The following is a 14,684-nucleotide window of genomic DNA, read 5'->3' on the forward strand; positions in this document are numbered from 1 at the left end:
TACAAAAGCACAAATATGCTCACACAATAGTAAATAGGTCTGGAGTCAACTAAAGAAATCCTTGGTTGACTAAACCATGCCCTGAGTATAGATTAGTCAACTAAAAGGAGCAATGCGTTGTGCGAGCAAAAGCTCCCAAACATATTAAGTATCTATATGATCTGACCATTTATCAGACCTTAAATGAACTGACAAAACCACAAAAACTCAAACAATTAAATGTTTATATAAAACTAATAGTAAACAGTGTATTCTTCTGTAACTAAAAATTCACTCCCAAATCTCAAAATAACTACAAGTCCCTCCTTTCTGCTCTGGCCCATAAAAGGCCTGGTATTCCTAATAAAATAATTAACTGACTAATCTTGGTCGACTAACACACATCAACCGATTAATCGACTGGCAATAGCAATGAGCAAGAGCTTCTTTCTCAATTGTTGAGTAACCTTTCTCTCTTTTAGAAACTTTCCGGCTAATGTACTGAACTGGAAGTTGGTTTCTCTCCTCCCTTTACAGTAACACTGCCCCCAGCCCCTGAAGCATCAGTCTGTGCAGTAAAAGGCAATTCAAAATGTGAACACTGCAAAACTGGCAGCTGACAAAAGCAGGCTCTCAGATCATTAACAGCATGTACAGTTTCAGACGTTCTTTTAACCTTTACCAGACTATTTTTATGGGTCACGTCAGATAAAGTCTGGAACGAACGGTACCAACCAACTAATCCCAAGAAGGATCTTAGCCTTCTCTTGGTGTCGGGCAATGCAGTAGCATCGCTCCTCACAGGACTGACTGAAAATGATTATGTCATCAATGTAAGCAGCCACGTAGTGCACAGCTCGTCTCAACTAGCCTTTGGAACGTGGCCTGTGCTGCTCTGGTGGGCGTAGAGGGATCTGGTGCTGGATGAGATGAGTATATACAGGTCTCACTAAAAAGTTCATTGATCAAGTAAATTCGAAGGTCCTGTTTTTGCTCAGTGCTACGATGACTTACACTAGCTCTGCTGGTGAGGGGAAGTACTGCTCCGGAAGCTCCTCTTTGTTGATGAATGCACATGCCGGGAAATACCGGGTCTGGCCGGTTAAGCCACTTTAAGCAAGTTGATGCGGAATATTTGATATTTTTTGCAGCATTCTTTCATAAAAAGGTTCCTAGATGCCTGGTCCAGTTTTTTAATGGATCTCATATCGGCCTTGGCATTTAGCTAAAAGTCCACTCTCTGATGTTGGCAATAACAGCAAGACTTTTTGGCCCACCTTGAAAGCTCTTCTTCTGGATGCCTTGTTCTAACTCTGTTTTCACCTCTGTTGTGCTTGCGCCCGGTTATCACAGGCAAGCTCTTTAAACTGCTCCAGCTTATCTCTGGAGTTAGCCCCTCCCACGCCTCCTTTAGGGCATCCAGAGCGCCTCGAATGGAACGTCCATAGAGAAGCTGGAATGGTGAAAATCCAGTAGATGTTTGCAATTCTCGACAAGCAGGCAGAAGCCACTGATTCCAATCTGCTCCAGAATCACCAACAAACTTCATCAACATGATGGTCTGTGGGTGATACTTGATGTCTTGTATTCCCAGGAGATTGTAGACTTGTGTCAGCAGTGTGGAGGTGAAGTTAGCGCCTTGGTTGGTGATGATCTCTCTTGGGATGCCCATTCTGGAGAAGAGCTGGATTAGGTAGGTGACAATTTGGGGTGCTTATTTTTATTTATTTATTTATTCAATTTTACCATGTAAATGAAGCAAGAATACCTTCTCATTTACAATGACAACCTGCCCAAGAGGCAGCTTTGACCTCTTCCAGTGGTCCAACAATGTCCATGACAATACGAAAAAAAGGGGTGTCAATAATGGGCATGCTACCTTGTCAGTCTCAGTGTTTGTGGGACAACTAATTGGTTACCGATTTCACTTTGTGTAGTTCTGGTTCTCCACCGACTGCCCCCTGCTGACCATCTGGTGGATCAGTTCCTGCCTCAGCACAAGATTTCTTTGGGTTTTGTCTGATTGACATCATCTTCACTGCCTCCCACTGGCCTGAATCCCACCACTACCGTCACCATATGAAGGGGAAGTTGGCCGATGTGGTCTTAAGTAGGAGGCAGACTCAGCCAAAAATGTATTCAAGTTTACCATGGTAAAGTGTGGGAAAATCATACATATTTACAAATATTTACTGTGTTCAACTAAATCAAAAGCAACAGAAGTTAACAAAACTAAGAGAAAACCCACTTCTACCAGGCTACACTGATGGTCCATTGATGGAGTAAACCAGCGTACTTTTATAGGCTCACCAGCAGGAAGGACTTCCCCCAGGTAACTACAATTCTTCCACTGGTGACTCTTAGGTTTTAACTTTAGCAGGATGTCCAAACTAACAGCAACATTACAAGGGCCTCAGTCCCTTTAACAAATGTGTTTAAAATAAAACTATAAGCACTGAAATACTTAAACACTCCCTCTTTTGTCTTGATCAGTATAGACGTTAGGTGCATGTGTTTAACTGAATTCCTTTAACTGAAATGAATAGCGTTAATCAAATAAAATACATTTAAAGTAACTTAAGTGTTTATATGGTATTTACACTTGAAGGTGTACTATAACTAAACAAAAGACTAAACAAAACTAACCCGGGATAGTTATTTCTAGCTGTTTAGTTGGTGATTATAGCAAAATGAGGCATATGCTTACATTAAATTAATTAAAGTGAGTTTACGGGAAAAAGGAACCCACTTTGTCACACCTACTCAAAACATTATTATGAAGGTTTTTTTTCTCAATCCTTTAGTGCTCTCTGTAGTGTCTATATTTGTTATTCTTGTTTTGGGTTCATCTGACAAAGCCCTCTTCCTTTTTAGAACACAACAGTGCTCAACAACGCATATTAAACATCTGTGCTGTGTTTGTGCTTTGAACATAATGTAAAAGAATTTAATTAAACCAAAACAGCATCAGCAGTCTCAGGTTTCATTTTAAGACTGTAGAAATAAAGGACAATATGTTCCATTGCCTTCAGACCTGTTTTTACAGTAACTACTCCTCTGGGTGAATGCGTTTTATCGAGTTTTCTAGAGATGGACGGTGGTTTAAAACTCCTTTGTGAGTTTATGTAAGAAGCAATGTCCAAAGAAAGCAATAAAAGGGTACTCACTTGTCCTTAGGGTCCTCAAATCCCTAAAACACAGACAAAAAGAGGAGATAATTAGATGGAAACTTCTAAATATTAAACAGCTTTCTACACTTTGCTGATTTTTTTTTCTTTTTAAAAGTGCACTACAACTTTTCTGGTGGAAAATCCTGGATCCCACACGCTCTTCTTATCTGCTTTACCTGTTATTTCTTTACCTAGAATATTCCACAGTATTGCAGTAAACTTGTCTATCTCTGTAGAACACAAAGGTGACACAACCAGGAATGTTATATTTTCTTTTATTATTTAAACTGTCAATCCACTGTATAAGATATTGGTGGTTTTCAGATCCTACAACATACAATGTCATAATGCCATGCTTTAAGATGTGAGGCAAGAGCTATTTTCCCTGTTGATAACATCGTACTTTACCATGAAATATCCAAAAGGTAAAAGTACAAATGTTGACAAGTGACTAAACCCAACAACTCAATGTATACAACAAAAAAAATTAACAAAAAGTGTCCTATATTACATAAAATGGAATCCTGAAAACTAAGCCATGCCATAATGCAGTTACCAAAACATACCTATAGTTGTGTTTTGTTTCATTCACACATGTTTGAGTTATCCTCACCCCTAAAGCTCAAAATGCTCTGTTCTACCGTGTGATGTCATGAAGTGGTAGTTTTCAAGTTAACAACTACGTGCAACTTCTTTTGTAGAAATTGGCAAATAATCCAGGGCTGAAATGATCAAAATGATTCTAGTGAAGGTGTATGGAGTTTAAAAACACAGTAGAGCACTTCCTGTATCACATGATGACATCACAAAGTGGAACAGAGTATTTTCCTTTGAGAGAACTCAGCCTAAATATGCAGGATTTGTGTTAAATGTGAAACGAAACACAACTCCAATTATGTTTGTGTTGAGGAAATAACATTTTAACATAGATCAGAAAACAGCACAATATAAGCCCTTTAAACAATATTAAATTTAGCTACTCTCATCTGTAAATCTGTATAAAATATAATCTGCCCATACTTAGAATGTTGTGAAGTCATCTGAAACCATCAATATAAGTTTAATGCCATACTGTGGAACATTTGAGACCATAAAATCGCATCTCCAAAAGCAAACATTGATGTTGTTTTTATTGTTAAATTTGTTGTCCAGATACTAAGCAACGCATCTGTGGGACTAGGGCTCCCTCTTGTGGATTAACTGAAACATGATCATTCAAATCAATGCCCATCTTCACAACTGCCTTACAAAATATAGATGGCAAGTATAGTTTTTTGACAAATTGAACCACAAGATCTTTTAACATTTGCACAAAGAAGGAACAAAACTGTATTTCTTTGTATAATCTCTCACTCATTGCGTCTCGAGTCAGTCTGTACAATGAGCTCTACTGAGATACAGGGACACAGTGATGGGAGCTATGGGGAGGGGAGTAAATAGATCCACTGTTTCTTATAGTTTCTGAAAGTTTGACCCAAAAGTTCAAAGTTAAATCCACTCAGACAAATGGACTGTCGGGATCAGACATGAAGCTAATCCCAGGAAACTGCAGATAGCACTACTTTAATGGGGGATATTCTGTAAGCCTGTAATATAGAAGGTTTTACTGTCAAAGTGTTGCATCTCAAGGTAATATTTTTTTTGGAGATTATGGAGATTTGGTTGATTAATGGTAATGAAAAACCTACAGTATTTTATATCTTCCTCTTGTCTATTGCTTTGCCTGGAATGTTCCACAGAACGGCATTAAGTGTATCTATTCCCATGGCGGCAGCAAATAGGTGACCAAGTTACAGTTCAGGTCTGTGAAGAGGAGACCCCCACTCACATATGTTTTACAAGGTATTTACGGACCATAAAAATATCCATAATGAAACACATGTGAGTCAGCTCGGTTTAATGCCATACTGGGGAACATTTGAGATAAACCAATAACCTGGTATTGGAATATAGTTGGAATATAAATATTTAAAGCTTTAAAACTTCTCTGGGGGAGGAGATGTTACTGCCACTAAGTTAGATCTGTGGAGAGGCGATCCCATAGTAACAATGTATGTTTTTCAAGGTATCCACCTGTCACTCACTCAGTATCACACATTTAGCCCTGATTTATAACATCTTAAAATCACCAAAACACAATCATAATGTGACTTAAAGAGCCACTATTTTCTGATCTATATAAATAAAGTTTGATTGAAAGTTTGATTGATCTATGTTGTAATGTTGTTTCCTCATTAAAAACATACCAGGAGTTGTTTCATTCACACACAAACTCTGCATATTTAGGCTCAGTTCCTAAAAATGTAGCATTATTTTGCATGTTGAGAGCTAATACTGAGCAGTGCCTGTTCCTATGTCACCTATACTCTCTCATATCCCATTAGCGGCTGTCAGACACACAACAAAACCATGTAGGAGGATTTGAGCTAGTGCAACATTGTCTAAACAAATTGAACAAGCAGAAAAATCATGCCTGTAAATACAAATGGTGTTTATTTAGTGAATACTGGATCCCTGTGGAGCAGACCTGCGAACAGTGACTCAGAGCAGACAGGAATTTATACTGTTTTTACTTCTGTGCAATCAGCCAGCCCACCCACCTCTTACTGTCTGGAACTGAACTAAATTTAGAGTTGAGGGCACATTTAAAGGTGCACTTTAAAGCCATACTGTGGGACATGCAAGGCAAAGCAACAGACACACATATGAGGAAATGCCGCCTTTAAAGGTCCTATATCATGCCAAATTGAGTCTTGTGACGTTTAAGCCATGTTATAATGTTGTTATCTCCTCAAAAACATAGTTGGAGTTGTGTTTTTTAACTAACACATTATTATTAGTCTGTTACAACTCCAAAGCTCAGAATGTTCTGTTCCACCTTGTGATGTCATGTAGTGTCAGTTTTAAAGTTAACAGCTCATTTTACGTTTTGTTTAGTAGAGATTGGTAATTTCAAGGCTGAAATAATCCAAATGATTCTAGTGAAGGTGTATGGAGCTGGTCTTGTATTACCACATGACATCACAAGGTGGAACAGAGTGTTTTCCATTTGAGGGAAGAACTCGACCTATGTATGCAGGGTTTGTGTGTTAAACATGTGTGAATGAAACAAAAAACAACTCTGGGTAAGTTTGCGATAGTGTAAATAGCTCTTTAATTAAATGATTTGACCATTATACCTTCATGAAAGTGTAGTGTGTGTGTTGAATTGATTCATTTAAAGGTAAACTATGTGACATTTCTGTTGGAGGGTATATCACCTTCTTGTTTCTTTGGAGATGTTATTCCAGGAATGCTGATGTAAGTTATGTTTTCATTATACTGTTACAGTTAATTTACTCACAAAGGTATAATCATGGACAGTAAACAGAGCAGTACTTCAATCATTGTGTATTTTTAAATAAACCTACGCTTTAGGGTTGCAGGTTAATCGCAATGAAACTAAAATCACAATTTGAATGAACCCAATTAGCAAATTGCAAAGGCTTATTCTGCATAAAAACTGCTAACCCTGTGAACAAACATGTTCTGAAATGTGATTATTGTATTAGTTTGTCAGTTCAGATTTCAGACTTTTTGTCAATTTATCTGGATATGTTTAAAATATGAAGTAAATATTCATCAAATATTCAATTTTTAGAACCACTTTAAGTATAATAATGTGTTTTTTCCATTCTTTATGTAAACAAATTGTATTATATGGTAGAAATGTGTATAGTTATCATTGTGTTTTACTACAAGTTCAGTAATTATGGATTTTAGGAGTTCCTTTCTAAAATTCTGATCAAACTGACCACAGTCTTAAATTTTGACATAATAAAATAGTATTTCCTCACCATCCTCTTCATTTCTTTGGAGATCTGGTTTCCTCCGAGGTGGTTGTAGAACGGTCGGTCCGTCCAGTGTCCGCTGTTGTGGGTCACCGAGTTCGTCCTCTGCCGGTTCATTTTGGCGATCATGGCTTTCTCCTCTTTCTAAAAATGAGAAGTTAAATATTAGGGGGAAAAAAATTAAAATACAACCCCCAAATACAGTGTCTTCCATTGACGTTGATGTGTTAAAATGTCTTAAAAGTAAAAGTTGTCTCTATAGAAGTAAACGTTGCTTTGGATATAACATACAGTAGTCCAGAACATAGTGAGTACGGCTGTCCTCTAGGGGCCCACACCAATATCTCACATATGTTTATGTAGTTACCCTTTTCTGGCTGCAGCCCACAATGAGGTAGGTTTCTATGTTGTGCTTTTTCAGATAAGCGTTTCTCTCTCCTCCTGCTCCGGGTTCCACGTCGTAGTCACCGTTGAGATAGTTCAGAGTAGCCTTTGTGATGTGAATCCGGCTGAAATACAAATACATGTACAAAATGATGCTTTAGTTAGGCTTTTATATACTTACAACACATTAAAGGTTAGGTTTGCATGTAGATTTATATTCAAGGGTTTCAGTCTCATGACTTTGGCTGACCATTTAAAAGAATTTGATTTATTTATTATTATTTTTGTTAATTGTTATGAGAAGAGACAATTTTTTCCATTTGAAATCCATGAATATTATGTACAACTTATACATTTCAAAACAAAACATATGCTTTATCTACTGGCATATTGCTGAAGGATAAAAAAAAAAGTGCTGAAGCTACTAAACACTGATGGATGGAAAGACACATCAATAGATTGATGGGTAGATAGATGGATGGATGGATAGATGGTTAGTTAGATAGATAGATAGATAGATAGATAGATAGATAGATAGAAAGAATAGAAACTTTATTAATCCAGAGTGATATAAATATAAAAATATAAAAGACACATACCCTGCTTTTCCCCCTGCCTCCATCTGATTGGCTAAAGTCACGTCGTTGGACCAGACGTCGAACTGCCACTTCCTGAGTCCCAGGACTCCACAGTGCACCCTACCGCTGTGGATGCCAACGCGCATGTTTACGTTTACGCCAGTCACCTCCCGCACCAGACTGGGAATAAACATAAAAATATACAAAACATTTACAAAATACAATATTTTGGGCAGCGATTTATTTTAAGCATCTAAATATGTATAGTTTATAGTGACAAAAATAGGTAGTAACATATGCAGTCCTTTTAGGTTTAAACCAACTGAATTTCACCATTGATATTGGCAACCCAAATGAGACTCATGTGAAGCTCATTCTGCTTTCTGATTGGATAATCATGTTGAGAACCAAAACACAAAATCATAAATAACAGTGTCATGTAATGATTGTAAAATCAACATTACAATTTTTATCAGGGTAAGCCATATTTGAGCATATGAAAACACAGATAACAGGTCAAGTTTATGAATCTTACAAACTTTAACTTTAATTACAAATAACAATGATGACAACAATCTGGACAAACTACAACATTGCCTAAATCCAAATCTCAGCTGAACTTAACAAAAGGTTTATACATTGTTTTAATTTCTTAGAGTAGCCTATATTTGATGTTGAACTTACGATATGGCCTCTATCATGTCGAGTCCCATCTCCACGCAGCAGTGGGCGTGGTCGGCCCGGGCCTCAGGTAGCCCAGACACACAGTAGTAACAGTCGCCCAGGATCTTAATGCGCAGACAGTGGTTCTCCTGGAAGAAAAAATACAGATATAATAATCATCAAATATCTACAATGGGCAGCAGTAGCTCAGTTGGTAGAGTGTTCGTCCTCTGGTACAAATGTTGGTGGTTTGAAACCTGCTCTCGACATAAACATGATTAGTAAAGCGGTGAGATCCACAGACCCACAGGTTGGCGGTGTGATTCCAGCTCCCACACTTGACCTACTTTGCCCCCAGTGTCGGCCTATACTAGTGTGTGAATGTGTGAGTTCCTTGATGTAAAGTGCTTTGAATGCCTTGAAGGTGGAAAAGCTCTATATAAAAGTGTGACCATTCACAAGTTAACATAAAATAAAATGAATTGCTGTTCAGATCTGAGATTGGGCAAGACACTGCAGCCACTTTATATTTTACTTGGTGCCATCAAATGTATGAACCATATTGTGTATCAAATTGTAAAGCGACTTGTGTGTAGAAAACTTGAACTTACTTAAAATTCATCTAGTAAATATATTTACCAATTTGCATAAGTTTTCTTTGGGCAACAAAATAGCTTGTTTTACACCAGTTAAAATAATTATGAAGTAGAAAGAACAAAAGGTTATAGGGTCCTTAGATAATAAAAACTTAAAATGGTGGAACATTTGCAGTACAGAGAGGCTCTCTTGACAGAGTCGGAGCATGAATCATTTGGCATTTTAAGAGGTGGACCCTCAGGGAGCAGGCCTGGTCAAGCACCTCACTTCATATTTAAAGAAACAGCTTTGTGGAATTGGCGTTTTAAGGCAGATTCAGTGTATAAAAATAGCCAGACGCCAATATGAAACACATACAGTTATTACGAGTTCAACTCACTCTAACAACTAATAATGTGAGGTCTCATTTGTGAAAAAGTACGTAGAACTCTGACTAAAAGAATATGTAGGACGAAAGCCCAAACTTTACGTACTTCACAAAGAAAAATATTGGGACTCATAAAACCCTGCGTAGGCTCCAGCAGGTCATTTTTTCCTCATAGATCACACCAGCAGCAGAAATCTGCCAAACTGAGTTGTGAATCAGATTTATCTAAACATGAGCTGATGATGAGCCAATAATGAGTGGGTTTGATTGACACATGGGGGTGACAAAGTGAACTCTGCTTCTGTCACAAAAATTACAGTGCACCCAAACGCAGACCACTTCAAAATGACAAAATATTAATATGAATACAAACCACTGTGTTTATTCCCCACACAGTTGTGATTTGATGAGTAATATTACTTGACATGTGTTGGAAATATAAAGTAAAAGGATCTATGTCCATTGTGCACTAAACACAAACTTCCTCAGCCTGGCTCCTTCTCTCGTCTCTGAGCACGGATTGCCTCTGCCTCGTCTCTGAACACTCCGTAGACCCAATTTTCTCTATATATATGTAGAGAGAGAGAATGTATTGTATTGTCTACTATCAGTATTATCATTTATTGTAGATTTGTGTTGGTAAACTTGAAAGGTTGGCAGTTCAATCCCTGTTAGCATAATTACAGCTGACACTTGTGTCCTTGGGCAAGACTCTACTCAACTTGTCTCCATCACAATTTGAGTTGACATAATTATCACGGCTGCAGTTGTTTACATAATGGAATGTGCTCTGCAAAGAATAAAATATCCTGTTTTTTTTTTTACATACCAAAATGAAAAGTTTATCAGTTCATATTTCAGCTTTCTCTCAAATACTGTTTACATCGTGCACTCTGAACAGAATCTTGCTTTTTAAACATAAATCTGCAATCACAACACATCAAAAATATGGCAGTTAGATCATTTTCCAAAATCATGCAGCACTAAATGCCAAGCTGCTGTTTATGTTTGTCTATTTCACTTGTATGCGCCAAAAGAGAGCACTGATCAATATTCACACATCAACATAATTACACAGGGTTCCTAATGTGTTTGAATGACCCAGCTGTGCCTGTACAGTAAACATGCTCTGATTCACACAATGAATGTTTTGTGCCGTTTTCCCAGAGTCCTTTGCTGCGGAGATGCTCAGGTGGTTATCATGAGATTCCCCTTTGGAGTGAGGTTAGATTTACAGCCAGAAAAACAAATAGACTACTTACCAACCACCCACATGCTGCGAATAGGGGAAAGCTACATACGTGAAAGTGACTCAAATTCAAACTAATAATGATTTTTAGAAATTTTGGCAGCTGTATATATTTGGTTAGTGGTCATTATTGTATAGGGTTTGTCTACTGTTATTAGCAAATAAAGAAGCTTATATGATAGGAACCAACCAGTGTACAGCGATACTGGAGTCAAGGTGGGAGAAGTGTCTTGCCAAATGACACTACCACAACTCTCAACCAGTAGCTTAGTTGGCAGAGCGTTTGTTCACTGATCCGAAGGTTGGCTGAGTGGTCAGATCCATTGACCCACAGGTTGGTGGCATGATTCTTGTAACCTTAATAATTTGAAATCTTCTAGATATGTGTGATTTTTTTTCAAGTAAAATTAACTGCCACAAATATAAGAAATCTGATTCTAACTAATTTTCATGATCTCATTTTACCCATTTTAATGAGGATTCTTTCAGTAGACGAAAACATCCTCTTTAACTAACGGGTTTTGTATATTGGAGGGTAGTGGATATTGCAAAAAAAAAAACCAAAAAACTTTATAAGATCTAATCTGGGTTTTAATAAACAATTTAATCTTATTTAATCAGCCTCAGGACACTGTTGGAGACTTAAGCCTGTGTGTTACATATTAAGTCAGTAGATTTACTTATTATATTTACTCAGATGTTAGGGCCATGTTGTCCTCTGTTCACAAAGGTTGGTGGTTCAGATGTAGGGGGTATTATGTAAAATCAACTTTTTTGAGCTTTCTACCATGTTATAACACTCCCTCATAAAAAACATCTCTGAAAAGATTTTAGATGTCATTTGTGGATGTTTGTGTAATTCAGTGATCTCTCCGAGGCCCCATTCAATCCCTCCTTATTATCAGCAGTGTGATCCTATCCAAAACTCAATGCACAAGCCTATGTCACCCAGGCTCCCGCATGACAATTCTCCAAATATACCTGATGAGATGTGCAGTAGTTTTGAGAAATGCAAGCCATTGTAATATGATAGCGTCATTGTTTTTGGCAAATATAGCAGTTTCAAAACAATAAAAGGTAACATGGCGGTCTAAATATGTTATGTGTTATCAGTTAATACCCCATACAACTAAAAATAAAAACTCTTTTGCAACCTGTTGCTCAGATTCACTCACATGAAAGAAACTGAATTAAGAGGAAAACCTCATTAAAAATACAAGTCTATATATATTCAATCAGTTAATAAAGTCATATCGCTGTTGTTGTATCCTTGAGCAAGGCACTTCAATCACCTTGCCTTTGTATTGGTGTGCTTTATAAAGTGCTTTATAAATCCAGGCCAATAGTATTATTAGTGGCCAAGCATGAACGTGCAAGGAGGGTGATTCAGCAACTCATCAAGAGCCCTATTGTATTTGTACAAATTTAAGGAAAATTGTAAAAAATTAAGCAGTAAAGAATAATGTATAGACAATTAAGTGTAAGTAGTAAAGCACAGAAAAATGTCAGCATAAAAAATGTAAAAAATTATTTTATGACCCCATAAACCCTACAGGAAGTTGACCATATTCAAGTCTGAGATTGACAAAATAAGCCATCATAATCTTTTGACATCTCCTCCAACAGTTTTCATCAAAAGCACTTCAAACTTGGCCAAAAGACACAAAATCCACAGGTAATAAAAGGTTATTAATTCACTTTTCTATTTCCCCCTACAAAATTAAAATGACACAGAAAAATGTGTTTGTTGTAGACTAATACAATTTGGTACACACAGTCTTTATATAATTTTGAACAAAAATGCCGTTGAAGACCATGCTCTATGTTCATCCACATTTACATGGTCGCGGCTCAAGAAGGTCAATCAGAAGTGAAAAAAATGAGTTTGTCATAATCCAGTGAAATTTGGTACATAAATTCTTTATGTGCTGCTGAGCAAAAAGAGAATGAGGATCACATGGTATTTCTGACACAATTTTGAGAGAGATTTCCAAAATCCAGCCGTAACACTTGAACAAGCTTGTCTGAGGGTTTTTATCCAATGGACTACAAACTGAGGCAGAAACATCAGGACATTTCTGGGATCAAAAGTTGTTAAAATAATTTATATAAGTCTCAGGTTGTGGCCTCTGAACAAAGCAGCCATTTGAAAGCATAAAAATTCTTATAACTTTTGCAAACATCATCTGATTCATATGAACCCAGCGTAGCATTTGTGTATTTTAATGACCTGGACATAATGATAAGTTAATTCATTTTATATCTAATAATGCCTCTCCATTGCCCCTTGCAAAGTTAAAATGGGACATTAACATTTATTCCAGTGTGACATTGTCAATTTGGAATCAAATGTCAAGCCACGGTTGATAGGCAGCTCTCCCACTAAAACACAACATTAACTTTAACTTAACTTTAACTTTACTGACCGCGATAATGGAAATTTGTCTTTGGTTCACCATCACAAGAACACAATAATCATTCAATCACAGCTTTTGGCACAAATAAATCTTTGTACATCTAACTTAATTTAAACTAATCACACAGAGGATGCTCAACATCTGTCAGATTACCAAACCAAACAGAGATGTTAAATATAAGAACACTTTCAATCAGGCTCACATAGACCCTCTACCTCTCACTCCACTCACTTGTCTAAAGCTTGGCTTGTCATCAATATACATTCCCAAATACTTGAAGCTGCTCACAACCTCAATGACCTGATCATGATTGAAAATCAGTCTTGTCACCACTAACATCCACCTCTCGATGCTCCTGTCTCCATCCTGCCTCTGTTTGAGTTTTGTTGTATGTCTGTTTGTGTCTGTGTGTGTATGTAGACAACGGTATGTTGTGTTTGTGGCTGAAAATGAATGTATGTGGCTGAATGTGGTTTTATGACTATAAGAATGGAGTTGTATGTGACTGTATGTAAGAATGATTTTAGAGTGTAAATAATAACCTTGTTTTTATTCTATTGTATTTTATTTCCTACAGATTGACATTTTACATCTGTCCCGGGACTACGGATGAAAAATTGCCCTCGGGCTAATTCTGGCATATTTACATGCAAATGTTTATTAATGTGCATTGTCCCTGAAATAAATAAATAAATAAATAAATCAATAAATCAGGGATGGAGAGGGAGTGAACAGGCCCAGACTTTGGTCTTGTTTACATTGATGATCAGGAAATGCTGTCCACACCATTGTTCAACCATTTGCACCCGGGGCACATAATATGTTAATATTCTTATCGAAAAGACCAAATATGACTGTATCATCCGCATATTCCCATATCCCTTTATCTGCTTGCAGTTTTATTAAATTAAATATATTAAATATTAAATTAAATTGTATTCTATGGGGTGGCATACTGGGTCATTTAAGGTAATGTATTTTAATGATGGATTGAGTCATTCTCTGTCAGATCTGGTGTATGTGTCAAGTGTAAATTAAACAGATCAGAGGGTGATATAACAGTGTGAATCTACTGATGTGAACTCCTAATACAGTAAAAGAATATAGACCACTGAGAACAGATACAACAGGGACAGTTAAAAAGGCTTGTACATTATTATTTCAGACCACATCTATTTAAGTGCAATAAAATAAAGAAACAGCTTCAGCTTCAGGATGAGATCTTTTTCTGATGGAAGGTCTGCCACCTTTTTGTCTCCGTGGAGATGTTATTGCTTTGCATAGAATGTATTTTTTCGCATTAAAACACATGTAAATGAATAAATGCAAAACAGATACGTTTAACGACTAAGTGTAGAACAGGAAAAGCAATATGGCAGTTAGCAGACCACCTGCCAGAAACGTCAGCCTGCATCTTTAACCTGTAAAATGTAGTGACTAAAGGGAATCA

The 14,684-nt window shown here is 37.0% G+C and overlaps 1 protein-coding gene across 1 annotated transcript in view; it reads right to left on the minus strand.

The window, feature by feature from the left end:
* Window positions 1–14,684, minus strand: part of adcy5 (adenylate cyclase 5) — an 81,998-nt gene that overhangs the window by 15,351 nt on the left and 51,963 nt on the right. Inside the window, exons 5-9 of the mRNA XM_033987557.2 lie at window positions 8,626–8,753; window positions 7,963–8,121; window positions 7,347–7,488; window positions 6,986–7,123; window positions 3,147–3,169 (exon numbers count right to left, since the gene is read on the minus strand). Of these exons, the coding sequence (XP_033843448.1) occupies window positions 3,147–3,169; window positions 6,986–7,123; window positions 7,347–7,488; window positions 7,963–8,121; window positions 8,626–8,753 (590 nt within the window). The remainder of the gene's footprint in view (window positions 1–3,146; window positions 3,170–6,985; window positions 7,124–7,346; window positions 7,489–7,962; window positions 8,122–8,625; window positions 8,754–14,684) is intronic.

Source organism: Periophthalmus magnuspinnatus, chromosome 21 (assembly GCF_009829125.3).
Source record: "Periophthalmus magnuspinnatus isolate fPerMag1 chromosome 21, fPerMag1.2.pri, whole genome shotgun sequence".
In the NCBI taxonomy this organism is placed as follows: domain Eukaryota; kingdom Metazoa; phylum Chordata; class Actinopteri; order Gobiiformes; family Gobiidae; genus Periophthalmus; species Periophthalmus magnuspinnatus.